Genomic DNA, 21,891 nt, shown 5'->3' with positions numbered 1-21,891 from the left:
CTCACTTCCCAGTTCCTTCACTAATCCCGAGCTCATCTGCCTTAACTGAAGGCTCCCTGCATGGACTGCATCAAATAGCTCACACGAGTCCAAAAAGATGCAATCTACCAAATTTCCTTGGGGTAGAAAATCACTTATGGAGAAGTTATTAGATTAGTCTGGCAAGCTCTATCTTTAGAAAATCTGTGTCACATTTTATCCCATTTTCCCCTCAACAACCTCCTTAATTAGTCTTTGCTTCTAAAACCATCCTAAAGCCTTGCATATTATTGACGTTACACTAAGGGGCTGGAATTTTCCTTGGATCCTTGTTCAAATATCGGGCACTGCTATTATTAATCCTTAGAGTTATGGTACCACTCTGGGCTTTGTAAAAAATATTTCCCTCTGACCTTCTGATTTCATGAGGCAGCTCTTTCTTGTCTCTGGGATAGAGATGAATGCACAATTTTGAGTGCATTAAGCTGCCTACTTCACTCCCTTTCTGATGTCTGTTTTTCCATTTTCATAACCTTGTTGTTATTGTTTAGTTTTCTTTCCCCACCAGAATTTTCTTCCTGAAAACAAAGTATTCTTGGGTGATGGCATCTGTTAGCACTGCTGCATACTTTTCCAGGAGCCTTCTCAAGGCTGGGACAGAAATCTACCAGTTTCCTCTCTGTGCTGCAGGAAGAGAGAAGAGAAATGGGTATGCCCATGGTCAGGAGCAGAGACAGGACCCAGATTCTCAGCCAGACAGAGCAGAAAGGAGGATTTACTACCACCATTGGAGGCAAGCCCAGCAACCTGAGAGAACAGCATTGAAACAAGCAGAAGCGATGCTGTCACCTACAAATATGGGGAGCTCCATGCTCTGCACATCAAGATGGGATAGGGCAGTAAGAAACCAACTCCTTTGGAACTCACCCATGCCACTGCCCACTACTGTCATTCAAATCAGAAAGTCACAGAATATACTGAGTTGGAATGGACCCACAAGGATCATCAAGTCCAACCCCTGGCTCCACACAGCACCACCAAAAGACCAGACCATACATCTGAAAGCATAATCCTCCAGGACTGCTGTAATATACTGCAAGCAGAAACAAAACTAGTGAGAAAACACACAGCAGCCTTTGTGCTGAACGATACAGGATGCTTCCTCCTTTGCTCTGTTTCCCTGCCTTCAGACCAGACCTTGCACGCAGTCATCCACTGGGAATTCTCCCCAGCACATCCAACACATTGGGTATTTTTTTATTATTTAACAATCGCCCTACAAAATGGAGGAAGGAAAGAGATGTGTGAAGAGCTGCATGTATTTAGGTTGAGCAAGGGAAAGGTACATTTTGCTGATGCAATGAAGAAGAGCAGCCAAAGGCAGGCATCTGTTCACAGCCACACAGACCCAGAGCAGTTTGAGAACAATGCTGCCTTACTGCAGCACAGGAGCAGGTCCAACACAAACGATACCACCACACCCTTTTGACAACAAATTTCCTTCATCCCCGATGCCTTCACTAACCAAAGGCCCAGCGCTGGGGGCAGAACACCCACCTTCACCAGATTTCTGCCAACAGAGAGCTGTTTGGCATGTGAGTCTCTACTGGCTACATCCAGCTGCTTTAAGGGGCACAACATGGCCTGGGAACAGGAAGGTTGTTATTTAGGTCTGATCTCCCACTATGACAAAGAACGTCTTGGGCACAGCTTGTGCTTCAGTCTCAGCTAGCTGTTGTACATCCAGCAGTCATCCCATCTGTGAAACCTACCTCCATGCAAGAGGTGGAGACAACTCTATTTAAAGCTCCCACTCCTGAGGGAAGGTAGAACATTTATATCCTCGTTCATTTCCAAAAGCTGGGAAAGGGAAGAAACTTTCTGGCATGTCTGGTGCTGTAAAATGAAAAGAGACTGGGAAGGAGACAGACAACTTCTGCCTGATTCCAACCTTCCTCAGTCCTGTGCACACAGAAAAAGCAACCCCTCTTTCAGGAGATTGCAAGAAATTAAGGAGATGGATTTTTAAAGATCAGAAGAGGGAAGAAAGAGAGGAAGTGCTGGAGTGAAAGGCAGGAAGAGAGCAGAGATGATTTACAAACACATATCAGGAACCTCACTGCTGGAGTATGTGATTGCGCCAGGAGGTGTCACATGGCTCCACTGGGAGACCATGCTATAGTCCAGATAAGACACTGCACATTTGTTTTTTATCTGAACTTCATAGCCTTTGAGATTCTGCCAGAGCTCTCCTTCTCTCCATACGCACATTTTTCCAGCGTGGAAGCTGATTTTGCTTTATGTGTTAGCAATGACAGGTTGTGAATCAACACCACGGAATGATGCAGTTGCACACAGTGCAGGACATGGGCCATGGGACATAACACACGGTGAGTTTTTTGGTTTGGGTTTCTGTACTTAAGGGATGAAGGAAGAATGCTAAGAAAAGTCTAGAAATTGAATGGCTCTCAAGGTTCTACTTACTCAGACATCTTTATAAAAGTCATAAAAATATATCAAGCTCTCTGCATTTAAAATCCTTTGGATGCCATCCGTCACACAGCTTATTTGTAAAGCCATTCCCTGCAAAGCTGCTGTGTCCTCTCCCAGTGTTTACATCTGTGGCAACAGTGCTTGCTGAGGAAAGGACATTTGGGAACACTCCCTCCCTTATGGGGAGGCATGGAAGGTTGGCACTTGGCTTGATGGCAATGAGAAGCAGAGAGGGTTGGTACCAAATATAGAAACCAATACGTACAAGATTTTAAATTCACATTATTGTTCAGAATAGCACAGCCCTCCCCTGAATCTCAGGATTACAGGCACACAGGGGCCTGAGACCCCGCTGCACAAACAGCCTCCACCATGGATGGACCTTGACACAAACATGAGTGCCCCGAAACTCATCTGCAGGCTTCTACAGAGGGGAGAGATTCTCCCTTTGAGACATCAGTGGGTGAACGAAGCCCCTAGAGTCAAACAAGAGCGCACTGCAAGGTCTGGTCTCTGTGAACTCCAGAGACTGTCTCCAGAATGATTTAGTTTTTCATTTCCACCTGATTAATTCTGGGCTGCGCTTTTCAGGCTCCATCCTGCCTGTGAGACAGGCAGGACAACAGCTACTGCTTCCACTCATTACAAAATGAATTCTTGATAGCAACTTTAAACTAAACACTGATTTGTTCTCATCAGTAATAAATTTTCCTTGGGCATAATACAACTCTCCTCAACTTTAAGTGATTCTGAAACTTCTGGAAAATCATCTAACAAGTTATTTAGAGAATCACAGAATAGTTGGGCTGGAAGGGGCCTTTTAAAGCCTTTCCAGTTCCAACCCCTTGCTGTGGGCAGGGCTACCACCCACCAGATCAGGCTGCCCATGGCCCCATCCAATCCATCTTGTATGTATGTACACACACATACATACACACACTTACAAACTTGAAGAATGGTACACAGCCTTTTTTTAGTTACACAAACGTTTAACCATATCTACCTCCCTTTTTAAGACAGAATATTTACAGCGCAAACATTATTGCCTCATTTGCAATCCTACCTAAATACCAAAACAGGAATTTAATTTATGGTGCCTTTTAGAAACCAAGCACTTGGTCCTCAGAATGCACATTGTGCCTATGAGTCCTGACATTTCAGTAGGGATGCAGAATGCTGCACTTCTGGAAATGAGGGTCAAGATGTTCACACTGAAGGGAAGCAATTACAGTCAATATCTGAAATATGAAACGCTCCAGATTTAGCTTTTGAAATTCAACATATTTCTTCAATTAAACATTCAGTGCCTTCAACTATAAAAATCTCATGCAGATCACAAAGTAAAGTATTATGCTCTCTGGTGAAAGAGCATGTCAAGGCCAGAGTCAACACAACCCAGCTGCTCCAATGCAGGTTGTCACAGCTAATCATGTAGCTCATTGCTCTGCCTTCTGCGTTGCAGGAAGGAATGCACCTAGTGCTGTAGGAGAGGCAGACTGCTGAAAAATGGTGTTGTTTTTTTTTTTTTTTTACATACAAATTCATAAAGTAGTTATCAGTGAGTAATTTCTCCTTTGGCAGATTCATAATGCCTTTTGGTATGAAAATCAAAACCGACTTCATTCTCGACTACAGCACAGCTCTACATCATGCTTTTATACATGTACATAACAATGAAGCGAAACAGACACTAAAAACATTCTGGCAATAAATACTTTAGGACTTCATTAGAAAACCAAAAGGTCACATCTGATACATGAAAAAGTCAAATTATCCAGACTGACATTTACAACTAATTTGAACTGACATTAGCATGAAAAATACAATTTTACCATGAGAAGTAGTCTTACCTATAAGTTTAAATCTAACCATTAATGCTGAAAACAAAGCACTGAAAATATCTGCAGCCTTGCCAGTTATATCTCAGTATTCTAGGGCAAAGCAGTGTGAAGCAGACAATTAGCAGAAAATTTCAGCCCCTCATTACCAAGCAGAAGCTAACAGTAAGAGAAAAAAGCCAGGCGAGCAGATTATGGGCTCGGTCCAGCTGTGAGATATTCAGGCACCCATTACCGTGCAACCAGCTTATCCACGGATGTGAGCAAATCCCAGAGCCGATTTCGCAGAACACGCAGTGACGAGCCCGAGCATCCGTGCACCTCTCTGGGAAATGAGAGAGCCCTCTGCCTGCCTGCTAATTCGCCGTCACTGGGAGAGAGAGAGAGTCACATTTTGCACAAAGCATCCGATCTTTCTGTGGACTTACTTTAGCTGTCGAGGTTCACAGTCAACTCCGGGCAGCAAGAGCCTGGCTGCCTGCCGTACGTCATCACTGTCCACCGAGAAGCTGCGACGGTGCCCCGCGTGAGCCACGGCGACCCGAATCCACTCCATCAGGGGCGGCAGCACGATGAATGGCCTGGGGGAGCACACAGACATCAGTGCTACGGTACAGAAAGCAAAACAACAGCTGTAGGGTGATATCTTGGGGAGGTGAGCGCATGGACGCGTTTGCAATATACGGAAAGGATACAGAATACAGGGAGAGAGAAGGAAAGACACAAAATGAAACCGTAGAAGAGCAAACTAGCTCAGCAAATTTCGTGTGGGTCTAAATCAAGATGTCTCGCCCTGTCTCTGGAGCAGGATTAGTCAAAATGTCAGATTTATGAGCCACGCTCATTTATGGGGCCCCTGTGAGATCGATGCACCCACATACAAAGTCCTCCCCCACCTCTGCACCATGTGTCCCAAAAGAAGGCAGAAGCCAGCACAGGATGACATCCTGCTCTGGGTGATGCACTGGGGCTGGGCACACTCCTTGATGCTCCACAAGGGTGGAGAGAGGGGACCCTGACCCCAAGTGCTGGGCACGCGGTGTCAATGGGCAAGGACATCTCCAGCATCTCCACTGACGCAATGTGCATCTCGCCACAAAGTGGGACCTTGACATCTGCTTCCACTGCATAGTTGAGCAGCATCAGCAATCAGACTGGATCATCTCACTGTTATACCTATTGCTGTCTGTATCAAGTTGCTCTGTTCTGTTCTGCCACATGAGCAAAATTACTGTCCCCAAAAGGCACACTGGAAACTTGGTTGCAGCCCTCATTCTGTCACTGACAGTGTGTGGCCCCTGCCAGAGGCAAAGCCCTTCACTACACCACACCTGGCAGCCCCATGTTCTAGCAGGAGCACTCCATGCCTTACAAGTAACACACAGCATGTAAAAATAAAACTGAACATCTTGGAAGGTCATTGCCTGGGAGATCACAGTGAACAAAACCTAGAGAGCAATGCAAGTCACAGCAGTAGCTTTCCCATCCCAAATGGCTTTTGTGGACATCCCAGCACTGATGGCATCCTCCACGGAGCATAAAAAAAAGAAAAGTCTAAATGGAGAAGGGCTGAGGGAGGGTGGAAGATATAGTATAAAATTCTAAAATTATGAAATAATAATTAAAAAAAAATTAAGTCTGCTCCAAAGCTACATGTGAACTATGCTGAACGTTCTGTACTTAGATAGAACAGCTGAAAACTACGTAGACACAGTAAGATCATTCTGTCCAACCTGCAAAGAAGACACCACAGCTAAAGGATGTTAACAGAGATTATTATAATAGACTAAAAAAAAAAACAACACAAAAACAAACAAACAAAAAAAAAACCAGAGAGAGAGAGATGAAGCTTGTAAATGACTGCTAAAGGAATGCCTGCAATTAACATGCTTCTACCTTCTCCTCCTGAACCTTCTACCTTTATCTTCCTTCCTTTGTGGCTCCCTTTCTCCTTCTTAGCTTGTGTTTATTAGCTCAGTATCTCATTTTGTTAGTAGCATCATCCCTTACTTCTGCTTCCTTCCTTTCTCCTGCTCCTTTTTATCTGATACTGCTTTGCCTGACTTGTGGTCCCTTCCAACAGAGGGAAACAAAAAAAGGCTGGATTAGGTACCCTGCGGACAAAAACTTTGCATTTTAAATATCTAACTTTACCCAAAACTAATCTACCCTGAGAAAAATGATTTAATCAAATGTTGATTCTGGAATATCTTTTTCCTATTTATAGCTTTTTATGCCATTTATTTTTCTTTTTAAGAACCAACTTTCCAGAGCTCTGATAATATCCTTAAGGAGGGATGAGATATTTCAAAGGCGCTGAAGGACATAGAAGCCCTAAGGCCACTGACTTTCCCTAGGACACTGGGTTCCCAATTCACATGGGTATGTAAACGAATAACCTCCTTCTGAAATATGACAACTTTTGCTGACTTGACACTTCCATTACTATTACATTTAAATGCATTTCCATCACCTTGGGACCAGGCTGCATTTGTTTCCCAGCCTTCCCTTTCTCCAGACCTGCCAGTGCCATGGAAGGAGGCTAATAAGAAGAGAACAAACTCCCACAAGCACTGTGATCAGATTTTTAGAACCCAGATGGATCGCAGTGATGGCAGTGGTCAGAGGATGGAGAGGGTGTGCTATTTCACCCTAAGGGGAATGAAGGACAAAAATGCAGGGAATTCTGCTGCATACTGCTCCAGGAGGCTGGCAGCAAAGGGCTCAGCAAGGCAGCTCCCTGCAGCCTGGACTGCTGGGAACAACTGATTGGTGGGAGTTGCTTTCATCACTCACGGAGCAAACAGGAAAGCAGTACAAATCATGCTGGAAGTGTAAAAATGCATATAGTTACACACAGACCTTGTGCACTGGAAACAGTTAACAGGAAACTAAATTCTAGGCTATGGTTCGCCCTCCTATTAAGCAGGCAACTCGGGGGCTCATTTATTCCCCCCTCTTGTGCAAGGCAGCTCACCCAGCAGCAGATTTGCCCCACTGAGGTAGTCAGGGCAAATAAAACTATTTTCAGGAACTGAATCAACTCTGCTGCAAGATGTCATGTTTTCTCTCCTGATCTTGCAAGCTTCAGCAGAAAAATAGAAATGAATTTATTTGGTGCAATAAATCCTGAAAGGGAAGAGAAGCAGTGTTATATAGAAGCTGCGGGATTTTCTCTAAAGGCCGGTTTTACTCTGCATGGGAGGATGTGGGATTCACTCAGAATATATTACATTCTTCTTTCCAAGGCAAAAAACCCTGCCACTGCCTATCTGAGCATGTCAGGGAATTTGTGTTTTGAGAGGAGAACCAAATATGGTTGAGAGCAATAGGTTAAAAATACCCTTCAGGAGTCCATGCATCATGTGAAGTTGGTTGGCTTTTCTTTTCTTTTTTTTTTTTTTTGAATGCTATTTGTGTGTCAAAGGAGAAAGAGGATCACAAAGTTATAGGAAGGCGGCAATCCACAAGATAGCATGACATCAGCAAGTAATATATCACTTTCCTTCCAAATGACACTCTGCAAAAACAGATCAAGCGAATGCATCACATCATTTTATCACTCACAAATGATTTATCTATGCTGCACAAAGGCAGACAGCAACAAGGAGATCCAGAGCAGAGAAGCAGAGATGTCACTGACCTCCTCCTCCAGCCTCTCTGCACCTGCGCTCAGTGGTAAGGGCACACACCAGGCAACTTCCATGCACTGCTGGGAAGCTAAACACAACCTTAAGTCATGTCCTGAAAATGAATGGGTTTTGGCACAAGCTTTGACATTTTCCTGAACTAAGGGAAAAACTGTCCCAGATGGGGATGCAGAGAGAGGTCTCTGTGCAGAGCCAGCCCTGGTCCCATGCAGAAAAGCTGCAGGGGGAGGAGAATAAAGAGCTCCCAAGGGGCCAGACTCTTCTCAGCACTGTCCCCAGTCCTTAGCAAGGGGGCAGACAGATCATCCTCGAGCAAGCCCTTACTGAGCTCCTGCTTAAACTGAAGAACATTATCAGGGCTGCTCTCACCACATTAAGACACCTGTTTCTACAGGAGCAGCATATCAGGCCTTCTTTCTCTTCCACACCTATTTCAGGCTCATGGGACACACTGGGGAGGAGACAGCACATACTCAGCTGCAACTGTGAAGGCCAAACTCTGACCTCACTGGCATTCCCTGTTTCCCTGCTGCAGCCCCACACTCTACACTTCTCTCACAGCTACTTTGGGACAGTTCAGGACTCATGAGCTCCTCTGTCTTGCAGACATCTGCAGGCGCAACCATCCTATCTTGATCTCAGATGCTTCTTGCTCTCCCTCTCTCAGTTTCAGCAGATAGAAAGTGGCCACAAGTTGTACAGACCTGACCATGCTTTACCCTAAACACAGGTCACTGCTGGCATTTGAATTTTTAAAAGCAGCAAGTGAGAGTGAGCAGTACTTCCGACAACGGTCACAGAACATCCTGAATTCAAAGAGAGCACAAAGATCATGGCTCCACAAAGCACCACCCAGAAAGCAGACTATGTGTGACAGCAGTGCCCCCGTGCACCTTGAATTCCAGTAGCTTGAGGCCATGCCCACTCTCTGGAGCAGACCCTGTCCCTGACCCCCAGCTGCCCCTCCCCTGGCTCAGCTCCATGCTGTTCCCTTGGGCCCTGTCGCTGTCACACAGAGCAGAGCACAGCACTGCCCTTCTAATCCATCTGAGGAGCTGCAGCTGCCATCAGGCCTTCATCAGCTGCTCTGGGCTGAGCAAACCAGGGCCCTCAGCCACTCCTCACACACCTTGCCCTTCAGTGGATAAGGGAAGGCTGTACCTTTACAAGTAAAGCATATTCAGACAAAGGTGGAGAGATGTTTCTTCTTGCCAATATGAGTCAGCAAATTTAAAATGATGAAAAGATCTTTTCATTTGTTTGTCCCTAGTGTTTATAACATGCATTTTATATTTAAGCCACAAACTTCTTGTCTTCCTTGAGAGCCAATGCTTCCCATTGCGCTGCAGAGGTGCTGCACAGGGAGCTGGCTGATCAACCCCTCTGTGACTCCAAAAGCCTCACTAAGCACGGCCCAAGCCTCTGACAATGGCAATTCTACATTTCACTCAGGCTGAAGGACCTGCCTAAGCAGAGGGAGCCGTTCACCCATATGCTTTATGCACCCAGCCTGCAGCGCTTGGGTCTGCACCAAGTCTGCAAGTCACGGGCCTTCGGCTCACACTCAGGGGTTGGGCACACAGTCCCTGTTGCCTCTCCTGCATGAGAGCATTTCTGGGCAAGACCTGAAACACAAGCAAGTCAGAGTGATGACTTGTCCGGCAGCGACAGCGAGGAGATATTTCCCAGGCAGTTCTGACATCGGATGTGACACGCCTGGCTGCGACAGAAATCCCTGGAAAGAAGCCATCCGCAAGAGCGCTGATGGGAGCGCGGTGCAGAGCAGCCCCGGTGCTGCGCTCCTCTCAATGCCGTGCAGAGTTTTCTCTATTTAACAAATCCTATAGCGATCACACGGACAGCTTAAGCCTCGCTTGATAAATTAGATTTCGAGTACAGCCCCAGCACCACAAGGAGATGGTGTCTGACAGCCGAGCTACAAATGCTGTCTCTGTGCTGCTTTGTGTGCCATGTGCAATCCAGCACGCTGCAGGCAGCTGCCAATACCAATCCTGAAGTGATTTTTAACAAGTGGGAAGTTTGATACTTAGGATGCGAACGCAGAGGATGAACGAAGATGAATTTGGGATTCCCCTTCAGTGGCTTCCAGAGAAATAAGCAATGGCAATAACTTCCGAGTTTAGTGAGGCCATGGTTTTACCATGGGGTTAATACAAGGTTACGCCATATCAGCATGCCAAGCGTGTGTAATATCTTCTGCAAACACACTGCAGCTTCATAGCAGGACTTTCCCGTTCTAATTTCCCAGAGGTGCAATGTTTATGCTTTCTCCCCTCTCAGCAGCCCCTCCTCAGGGGTCGCTCTGCTTTCTGCTGGCATCTGCTGGAGCTGGCACCACAGAATGATTTAAAGCAGGGTCACATCTTCCTGGTTATGCTCTTAATAAAATGGTTTTATGGCTATTCTATGGACACAGCTGTACCAAGTGCTGAAGGAACTGAGGAATTGCTGGGGAAGGCGCTTTGCTGCCTTGTGAGCAGAATTAATGGGTGGCCCTGGACAGGCTGAGTGCTGAGACACCGCTTCTCAATGAGTTGTTAATGGGGAACATGGAGAGTTAGGAAGTCATGAGGACTTTGTCAATACAGCTGTGGGTAGAAGTGGGTAAGGAACCACTTAAGGAAAAAGCATCATACAAATCTGCAACTACAGATTCTGTGCTTTCCGGTGCTTAAGAAATTACTTGAAATAATTTTGGAAGCCTAGAAGCAAAACACAACCACGGGACAGATCCTTTTATTAAACTAGAAGCAGCAAGCTAGAAAGAAATCTTGGCAACAGTGGTCTAATTGACAAATCCTTCCTTTTTTATTTCCCAGGAAAGCAGAAGAATGAACAAACCTAAATAATCTGCAGGCACCCACAGGTGAGGGCACCAGAGGAATGATGGTTACACAGACAATCAATGGCAGCACAAGCCAATCATTTCCATTGCGTCCTAGCAGGATGCATTAGGAACACTGGACTCACAAACAGGTCCAAATCCCCTCATGCACTTTCAAACCTGCCGAAATAGCCATCTACATGGTACCCAGGGCCATGAGATAATCCATCCCAGCAGGACCGGCTTGTGGTAGTGCCAACAACACAGCCAAAAGGCACAGGGTTTATTCAAGTATGATCAGATTGAAAGATTGATGAATTTGGAGGTGGGGGGACTGTAACAAATCTGTCTTCTGGTTGGGTTTGCTGGAGCTTGGGAAGCAGGGAGTATTTTCCAGATCTTCTGAGAAATCCTAGCCACTTTCCTACTCTCCCAGCCTCATTATTGCATAATATTTTTTCCCTTTCATTTTATGTGAAGACAACCATTATTATAAATAGACTGCATTCTTATTCCTTTACCTCCGTGAAGAGCAAATACAGAGAAACACTCCCTAGAAAATACTCCCTAGAAGCAAAGTGTTGGATTTATTCAAAGGTAAACATCCAATTTTATGCGCCCCATGAGACTTTAGAGGAGGTGTTGCTTTTTGTGCTAGAAAGTGCTAACCCAGGCAGGACTACAGTAATACTGGTTGCAGGGATTGGGCTCCAGCTTCCCTTCCACACCCAGATGCTGCGGAAGAACAAGCAGGGCCTTTGCAGTTTTGTAACTCAGCCCAATTCAACTGTGGTTGAGAGCCCAAGCCCAAGTGGACTAGAGATGGGTGAGAAGGAGTAAAAGCTCCCATGGGGCCATTGAGCCCTGTGAGAACTTGGGGAGTTCTCTGACCACATCTCATAACGCTCTCCCCATCTTGGGCGTGCATGGTCAGGAAAGATGGACAAAATAGTAGCCAGGTTGTCTTCAAATGAGCCAAGTACAACCCTCACTCCAAGAAAATACTGTCTGTGGCCAGATCCACTCAGTTTCTGGCTTCTCTGCACCAGCCAGGACCCAGAGAGGCCAGGGAAGGGGGAAATTGTTTGGATCTCCTTCCTTCTCTCTCTGTGCTTCTTCCAACATAAAAGTCATTGTCACAGCCAAAGGAAAAGAGAGGGAATAAGTAACAGAGATAAGGCTTCAAGCCTGCAAATATTGTGCATATAAAAATGTCATGTTTAACAAACCCACTTCCTCATAATGCATAGAAACCCACCATGGAAACTGAAAACACTAGAAATAAGTCATGGACCATAAAGCATGAGTGCGTATAGCACTGATAAGTCTTTGACTGGAAATATGAAAGGAGGGTTCTCAGAGCACTAAATAGAAATCAGCTGAACTGGATTACTTGCTGGGCAGCCCAAGATACTTGCATCCAGCTGGTGCTGGTGAGGCATGCTACACAGCACATCCAGTGGAAATATCTCGGCACGTGCTTACCCCTGCATCACTTCCACTTGTGTTTTCCAGAACTAAGTACAAACGCATGTTTGATTAGGCAGTAGAAGGAATATCTGTTCCTTCCAAAACTGACCACAAACTCTTGGCAGTAACACTGAGTACTTACTTTGGCCCTAACCACACACCACAGTTGTTAAACCGGTTTTCCAAAGGAAGACATTTTGCCAAACAGAATACTCGTAATATAGCAAAGAAGAGAAATTGCATCTGGCTTTATATAATCAGCATTTCAATTGCTCTAACAAAGAGAAGATACATTAAGACTACCTCACGAAAAAGAAAACCTATTAAAGCAAATGCTTAATGAGATTCTACAAATATTCCTTCCCCTTTCACCTTCCACAGGAAAGTCTTTAGAAATTTTACAAAACCAGAGGCTCACTGCTACTTACTTTTACAGTTCCACTGGTCCCAATGGCATTAATCCCACAGATGGTGACTACAGATAAGGTGAGAATACATTCTTATTTCAGTCACCACTTTTAGCACAGTACTAACCACAAGAGCTCTTGCTCATGAGTTAGGCCTTCTGCAAAAGCCAGGTTGGCTAACAGTTCATGTAATAAAACTATTTTAGAAAGATATAAAAATACTGGGTTCTTTTAGCTTCCCTTCTGTTTTCTTTCATACACTGGGTATCAATAGAGCAAAAACCAAAGACCATTCTAACTGAGTGACCCAAATTTGGAAAGAAACAAAATGCCACCCAAAGGAAAATGGCGAAGTTCCCAGTAGCATCACTAATGCCAGAGCTTCGTCTTGTCTGATTTTCTATGAATCAATATAACAATATTTCAGTGAAAATATTATATAGCACTTGTGGTTACACATATAATGACATTCTCAAACACTGCTTTTGGGATGCAAACTTCATACTAAAACAATAACCAAGCCCCATATATGCAACTGTCGGTGCACATGTGCATCAGTTTGGCTCATACATACAGCATGATACATCAGGACATGAATGTGGAGTTCAGCTTGCAATTGCACCACCATGATACACCATCCTAAGCATGAATATCCATCTCTTTTCAAGCACCGGTCACTCCTCTCATCTCCTGAGTGACAACTCCTGGTTCAGGGAAGTGAAATAACAGAACATGCCTCAGACCACAAGTGGAGGCAGAGTTTGGCTCTTGTTACTAGAGAGGCTGCTGTGTTTTTGACAAGATGGCTTTATTTACATCTCCTTTCTTTATAAATATTATGAGTCAGGACTGAGTCTTGAACTTGCTTCTTCTGCCCTGGTTGATACTAAAGGATGGATGAAGGCGGGTAAGCTGGATGCAGCCCTATCCCCAGCAAGACACCCCACAGGCTGGGCAGGAGCTCACAGCCCCCAAGTTCCTCTTATGCTGAGTATATAACATACCCCCACACCTCGCTCAACTGGGGCCCTGCATCTTTAACAACCCCTCCTTGCTACACACTACTCTACTCATTTTCCACTTCCCAAATCACAGCTGTCAAATCCTATTAATGTATAGAAAGACACATTTAAACCCAGACCTGCTATGCCAGAAATAGAAGTTCTCATTTTCTTTTCCAAAACACAGAATAGCTGAGCAACAAAGAAAGAAAACGGAAATCTCTACCAAGTGCACATCTGGAACCAATTTGCTGAATGTAGCCACTGGGTGTCACTTTTGATATATATTGGGTCAGCCATGGAGCACTTCAGCAAGAGAAACGGGATTTCAAAAAGGTGATCCCAAACCAAAACAGACTGCTCTGCAGCCTCCTATGCACAAGCTGCAATTAGCAATTAGCCAGCAACGCTGATTTATCAGCAAAACGTCTTCACAAAGATATTAAACACACTCTAACATGGCTCTTACCTCTCAGTCTGCAACGTAACTTTTGATGGTTCCACATTTGGGTTTTCCCACTCCATCTGCGGGCAGTGCATGAAGTAGCAGAGGGTGTACAAAGCCTCCGGCTCCCAGTAGAGTGATCCCTGCTTCTGGTGCATCGGTGTGCCATTCCCATGCTGCTTGGCATTCAGAGGCTGGAGGTGATGCATGGCTCGGGACACGAGGTCACCTGGAAAGCAAGACCTGGGTGAACACTGGGCTTTTACCTCTTCTCCCTTTCCCTTGTGCTACTATATTTCCCCCAAGTTTTCAAACCAAAAGATGCATCAGGTTGTTTTCCCTTGCCATTTAATTTTGGAGAACCTAAACAGTAACAGGTAGAATCTGTGCAATATTAATCACCAGGCTTGGTTGTTTACACAGTGTGGTGACATATCTGGGCTGCAGACAAGCCCCTGAAGGGATGTGTGAATAGTGTGCTTAGTGAGCATAAGCAGTGTCAGGCTGGCCCATGATGACACTGCCACAAGAGCCAGTCCACTGGGGCCAGGGTCACAGCCCTTGGAGAATGCCAAACTCCTGCTTCCAGAAGTTACAGAATCACAGAATGGCTGAGATTCAAAGGGACCTCTGGATCCGTCTCCTCCAGTCCCAGCTCAAGTAGGGACACCCACAGGCCCTGGCCTGGGTATACTCAGTCACTATCACACTATTACAGTATTTCCTGTGCTTGTTTGTGCCCACTGCTTCTTGTTCTGGTAACACTGCAAAGAGTCCTCTTGCATCCTCCCTTCAGGTATTTGCACAATCCCCGTGAACCTCCTCCTTTCTAGACTGAACAACCCCTCCTCTCTCAGGCTCTCCTTATAGAGGAGGACTTAATTGGACGCTCTCTAAGTAAGTTGTATGTCTCTTCTACACTGGAGAGCCCAGAACTGCACCCAGCATTCCAGGTGTGAACTCTGCAGGGTAAATGAGAGAGGAAGGAAAGGATCACCTCCTACACCTGCTGGCAATACTCTTCTTAATGAAGCCCAGGATACCATTAGCCTTCTCTGTAGCAAGGGAACATTGCGAGCTTCAACTTGGTGTCCACTGGGACTCCTGTGTCCTTTTCATACTAAGCTGCTTTCCAGCAGTGTCCATGCTCTATGCACTTCCACTTGTTGAACAGCATGAGGTTCCTGTCAGCCCACCTCTCCAGCCTGTCTATGGATGGCAGCATAACCTCTGGTACATCAGCAGCCACTACTCCCAGTTTTCTTATCAATAAGTCTATGGGTAAACTGCCTGGAATCCAGATCATTAATGAAGATGTTGAAGAGAACTGGACCTAGTGCCAGGCCCAGAGGACATGGTTTGTGAATAGCTTCCCTCTGGACATTGTGTCATCTTCCCAAAATCCAGTCTCTTGCCCCACAGGGGCAGTTGCTGCCCAAAAAACAAGGAGGGCTTGCACTATGGGCCCTGTGAGCAGAGTCAACTCCATGGCTCTGGAAAACAAGGCTTAAGTCAGTATCATTAGAAACGTGCAACTGCAATAACAATTTCTAAGTCCAAGTTGGACTGGGAAACTTCATGTTTGTTGAACAGGAAATCGGAGAATTGGGCTCACCTGAGCTATTCAGGAGATCAAAGAATGGAAAATGGCTGATTAGAAAGATGCCTGTTGTCTCCCTCTATAATTATTCGATTCTGAAAGTTTCCTTGCATTACAGGTATGGGAAATAAGCCGCAATACTCTAACCTATGATTATGTTAGCAGGCAAATATACAGGCAGGAGCATTGACTCTCTAAGCATTGTACTGATTGTAACTAATTAACTAAATCATCTCCCTCTGAGGCAGTGGATTTTATGACATTAGCTGTCTAGTGACCACTATATAAAAGACAGCAAGCAATTTTGGTTATAAACTGCCTGTTTTTACATCATTCTGAAAGTTCTTCAGGGGGAAATAATGATCTCTGATCAAATCAGATGGATTGTTTTAAATGAAAATCTGAGCAAAAGCCCTTTGGGTCATCCTTGAGCTATGCATAAGCATGTGATGGGGTAAAGAGGGCATAATTTCCTGGTGCTAAGAGAAAGAAACACAGGTTTTCTCAGCCCAGTTCTCCAAAAACAGAGTCTTAAAGCCATGAGCAGAAGAAAACCGCTGTCATGAGGAAACTGTCGAGTCCATGATTTCAGGGTTTTTGACACAATTTTTGCTGCACTCTGCAATATTCTTCTGATTCAAAGCTTTCATTTAAAAATAGTTTCTGCCTTTTCCCACCGCCAGGAAATAGTCATGACAGGACCAGTCTTACAGTCCTGCATATACATAATCTCCAAGAGAAGCTGTGCATGTGGAATACCTGCAGAATCAGGCCCACCTGCTTTTTTTGTTTCTGTACCAAAAGATAAATAAAATCAGGATATGGTTTAGGCCAAGACTCAGTCAGCAATATTACTTCACCCACATTCCTCATTGAGTCCCAAGGCGATGTGACTTGTATGACACATCCAGCACTGCAGGGAATGGCACGCTGAGTAAGGAGAAGCAGCAGCAGAAGGAATGACGAGTGCAGGGCAGCCAGCTCAGCATCACTGCTGATGCAAGGCTGGAGAAACTCAAGCCTTACTGGGACTGATGGCAAAACTCCAATCAATTTCAACATGACCAGGAGTTCATCCTTTTATTCTTTATTTCCTCAATTGCTTCTTAAGAAACCTAAACCAATTCAAGCCATTAAAGCTGAATTAATGCTTCTTATGTATAAAGTATCATTTAATTACATTATACCAAGAATTGATTGGCTTAGATCTTGCTTTACCCTTTGCTATGTTATCTCTGGCTACACTTTAAATAAATGCTGTACTAACAATTATTATAACATTCCTCTATCAGACACAACTCAGGGCTTAAATAATCAATACATATAAAGCACTGAGCTTCACAGAGGGCAGTAAGTAAGCATAGAAAACCACACTGTGAGCTTGCTGTCTAGAGGGCCAAACACTGGAGGCAGGACAGGAATCTCTGGTTTCAGTTTTATTCTGCTGTGTAACCTTGGAGCAGCCACCACTCCCCCAGTGCCCTTCTCTATTCCAGTCACATCAAGCTACAGTGCCAAATCTTCAGGGCAGAGACAGTGTCGGAGCACATCAGGGCTGAGGAGGGAGCTGGCAGGCGTGCACACTGTACAGCAGTACTTAATACGTACTCTGTAAAATGTGGTGTAGTGTAACAGCTGGTTTGAGATGCACGTGCACTCTTTCAGCCCCTGTGACATTTTGCTTTGTCTGTTCTTCCTCACTAAGACGCTATTGCTTCTCTATTTGCTTTCAACAAAGAATGCATCACGTTCCATTGCTTTATTCAATGATCTTGAAACTCTTCTTGACTCTGGCCCACACAGCCCATGCACATGCAGCTCCCTGGTGGGACTCCCTGCCCTGGCCTTCAGCAGTTGCTCAGCCAGCTCAAGTCTGAATGCAGAGCCCAGCCTCACCTCCATGCTGAAGCAGGCTCTCCTTGCCAGCTGTAAGAGCCACATAGAGGGCAACCTTGAATTTGAGGCCAATTATAGAGAGGGAAACTCCCTGTTCATCACTGTGTCAGCCAGCTCTGCACTTCAGAGCTACAGCAATGCTGTGTAAGGTGAACTCACCTGCTCACAACATTGCTGGCTCTTGTTTGCTTGTACAGCTTGCAGTTTTGCACGCATTCCCTTCGCTCCTGATGGGTACATGTGAGAATCCCAGCTTCTGGCCCTCAAAATACATCTCAGACATATGAGCTGAGTGTATCCAAAAAGCCAATAAATCCCCAAGTGCGACACTGCCAAAAAGACTAAAATAAATCCCAGATTGGAGTTGCTCTTGTAAGCTGCTGATGCTGCTCCCAATGGCTGTGGTGTCATGATGCAGGGGGCTGGGCAGGGATCCACGCCCCATATCCCCTGCACTCCCTCCTACCCCTGTGCCATGGCCTGCAACCCATCTGCGGAGCAGACTGCGGAACTGAGCTGCCTGATGAAAAACCTTGCCAACATGACTTTGTTTTTAATTTAAACCAAATAAACACTTCCACAATTTATGCAACGCAAGCCAAATGAGCTGCCACACCAACTGTTGTGCTGGCAGAACTGGGGAAAGGAAGACATCACATCGTGTGGGACAGACAAGAAACGAGCAGCGAGGTGGGGGAACGTGCAGGTGTGTTTGTGTTTTGAAGCTAGGAAGCCAGAACTGGAGGGAAGGCTCCTGGAGCACAGCAAAGACAGTGGCAGTCCCAGGATGAGCTTGGCAGCCCTGAGGAGAAACCCAGGCTAGGCCTGCCTGCTAGCAAATGGACAAAGAAAGTGGGGCTACGTCCACCAGCACTACGGCCTTCCTACGACTACAAGAAGGGCCCCTCAGTGCTTTTTATGAACTCAAGACCCACATACATACATTTAATTTGAAGATTCAGAATGTTATGTAACATGCATGCTCTGACACGGGCCTGGTTTAAGGCCATACTGAATATTTAAGGAATAGCTTCACTGACTGCAAGTCGGAGATGTGATGTGACAGGGAAGGTTAGGCTGCATGGGGGTGCTACGTTCAGCAACCCACAGCACGCAACTGGAACACTCCTGCCCTCTCAACAATGACCAGCTAAACATTTTTTGACGGTGAATGCCTTCAGAAAAAACTGTTACAATCTCTTTTATTATTTTAGACCCCAGTGCTTACAAAGAAACGTGTCTATTTTGCATTGTTTAACAGAGAATGGGGGAGGGGGGGAAGATACAGAAAAACAAGAGGAAGAAGGAGGAAATGACAGATGACTAATATTCCTCTTCTGACAAGCATCCTGGAGGATATTATGGTCTGGCATGATGGACCTGATCTTCCAAGCCCATTTGCTTAGGAACAAGCTCAGGGATAGAGCTGTGCAGGCTAAAATGTTCAGCTGGGTGTGTGCTTGCACAGCCATGCCCAAATAGTGAATGATGCTGGGCTGATCCTTGCTGAGCCGCTCCCAATGACACAAGTCTCAAGTTTTTCTGGTTCCAAGAGCAACTTAGAAACAATATTTCTACACACAGTTGTTCAACCTGTGTCATTCCTTCAAAGCTCAGGGCAGGGGGGAGGATCTCTGGTGCCACCACAGATCTTTTCAGGCGTGAGCCTGGGGCACTGAGCAGTAGGCCGTGTTTATTATAGAGCACATGTGAGAACATACTGCAAGCAGAACCCGTTGGTTCAGTAACAGTCGTCTGACCACCCCTCTGGCTCTTCATCACTCCAGTGTGTGTGCTGACCTGCTCTGGAGATCATCCAAAGTTTCCAAAGTTTGCCCCCTTACAATCACACAACTCAGGTTCCAATTCCCTTTCTTGATATGGATTCATCTCACAGCTCAGCGTTAAGGCCTTGGATCTACAGCTTTTGCTCAGGGCCAGCTCTAGAGAGACTGTGTTGAAAACATGAATTATAACCCTGATAAAAAAATCGAGAACTATCCAGTTAGATTGCTATCTGGTAGCCATGGCATCCTGAATCCTCCCTGTACTGTAGCGAAGTCTCTCTCCCTTCCTGCCTGCCTGTTGCATCTGGTTTCTGCATCAAAGTGATGTATTGCTACAGCTCACCCAGGCGTGTGCCTGTGAGCGCATGAATGCAGGTGAATACAAGCAGTTTAACAGCGCCTCTTGTATGACAGCAGAATGCCTGCAGTCATCTGCTCAGTCAGCTGCCCAAAGCATCCACACATTCATGATTCCAGCTGCACTGCTCCTACACGTTTGCACTGCCTCTGAAGTCCATCCACCTGTATGTCTCAAAAGTCAGCTAAGCAAAAACCGCTTGAGCAAAACTTTCCCTCAAATGATTTACTGGAGGTCTTTATCGTTAACTCCCATCTGTACTAGAAAGGAGTCTGCAGAAAGCTGGGGTGGGGGCACGCAAGAAAGTGTCTATCACATTACTGTTTGCACACATCAAGTATATTCTAACATGGAGCTATGCTATTCTTGGCATACAATATACTCCAAATCCAAAAGCCAGCCTCCTGGGGCTATGGGTGCACTTGGGGTGGCATAACACACAGTCATTGGAATACCTTATCTGATGCAGAATCATCATCGAGCTCACCTTGCAGTAATCTCCTCATTCCTGTCATATCGGCTTGTCTATGGCACCAGCGTTGTGCCCCAGTGTGAAACTGCTCCCTGCTATCCCAGGTAATTTTTTGTTTTCCTAACAGCCACTTATCTCTCCTATAGAAAAGCAGGGGAAGCTCTGAATTTTGTACCAAAAGACAGGACCAGTACACAAGCAGCCAATTTCAGCTCCACTGTGCCCCCCAGCAGATCATTTAACGTTTTATCTTGTCTTATCCCACCATCACAAGAAGGTTCTATTTATAAGACAGAATATGTGTTTGTGTGTAATTTAGTGTTTGTAAAGCCTTTGAAGATAGAAAAAGGATTGAATATATCTAATTAAAAAGCCACAATAATGATTAAACCTTTTCAATTCTACATACCTATTATAATAATATTCTTACTTTCAAAATCTCCTATCCAATGAGACAAGCATAATGTTTACATTTTTCTTCCCTCATACAATGTCAGCTCCAAACAAAACAGCCTTTGACTGAGAAGTTCATCTCCTAACCTAAGGCAGAGCCTTTCACTCTGCCTTTCTGGACCACCATAACTGTTTTTTTCTCTGATCTTATGTGGACCCATTCACTGAATTATGAGCCCCACATGCCTGAGCAGGCCATGACAAACATATCACTCTGCCCCAGCTGACTGCCTGTGGTCTGCAAAGCACAAGCTGGGATGATAGCAAACTTGAAGAAAGGAAAATGCTGTGTTTCATAGTTTCATAGTTTCATAGTTTCGTGCGGGTTGGAAGGGACCTTAGAGATCATCAAGTCCAGCCCCCGGGATTCGAGCCTCTGTGTAGCAGAGCGGCACTTCTACCACTTGCGCCACAGGGGGGATTCGAACTCCGAAAGTGTTAAGAGTTTGTACCTCAAAGGTGATTTTTGCAGGGGTGTCCTGAGCTGATTCGTTGGGTTTTCAGGGGAGAGTGGTGGAGGGCTGGAGTTCCAGAATTCCCCCATCCAACAAGATGATGACTGTACTGTCAGCAGTAACAGCCGTATTGTCACATCCAAGGGGTACCCACTAAAGCTGTCAGCTCTGTGGTCAAACTCTGCACTGAAGGAAGCACTGCTATATGAATTTCAGGATTCAGCCAGTATCTCTGCTTAGCTCTGCACTGCACTGAGAGAAGAGAACTGTTAATCAAAAAAAAAGCTCTGGTCTTTCTCTACAGTGCTGCTTAGTCTAAGAAAAATATCTGACAAACAGTGCTTTTGCTCTGGCAGTAAATGAGCACAGCACTTACAACAATTCTCCTTCAGATGCCACCCTTCCAGCAATCACCTTTATCCCAGCATTTGCTTAAGCCTGGACTTTACCTCTTACTTACAATACAGGAATAAATTTGTATGGCTCCTGCAGCCCTCCTCCCTGTTAGTTGTACAGGATTGAGACTAGATGAAAAGACAAGGGAGGGGATGCTGACTTTCATCATCTCCTTGGCTGGGGCTGAGAGCAGAAATGAAAAACAGTGTTGGTATGTACAAGCACATTTCTACTAACACTGGAGCAGTAAAACTTCCTTTCATCCCTAGAGTGTGCCAAGATCTACTGGGAGTCTGTTATTTTGGAAATGCATACATTCAGCACTGTGGAGGCACAGAGAGGATGA

At 45.3% G+C, this 21,891-nt stretch overlaps 1 protein-coding gene across 5 annotated transcripts in view; it reads right to left on the bottom strand.

Moving 5' to 3' along the window:
- ABTB3 (ankyrin repeat and BTB domain containing 3) overlaps window positions 1-21,891 on the bottom strand; it is a 154,276-nt gene that overhangs the window by 41,344 nt on the left and 91,041 nt on the right. For all 5 annotated transcript variants that reach the window (XM_015863770.3, XM_085539416.1, XM_015863778.3 and 2 more), the window contains exons 3-4: window positions 14,153-14,357; window positions 4,739-4,891 (exon numbers count right to left, since the gene is read on the bottom strand). In XM_015863770.3, the coding sequence (XP_015719256.2) occupies window positions 4,739-4,891; window positions 14,153-14,357 (358 nt within the window). The remainder of the gene's footprint in view (window positions 1-4,738; window positions 4,892-14,152; window positions 14,358-21,891) is intronic.

This window comes from Coturnix japonica, chromosome 1, assembly GCF_054131305.1.
Source record: "Coturnix japonica strain WE chromosome 1, WE-NBRP24, whole genome shotgun sequence".
NCBI classification, from domain to species: Eukaryota; Metazoa; Chordata; class Aves; order Galliformes; family Phasianidae; genus Coturnix; species Coturnix japonica.
This window is presented reverse-complemented; position numbering and strand designations above follow the sequence as displayed.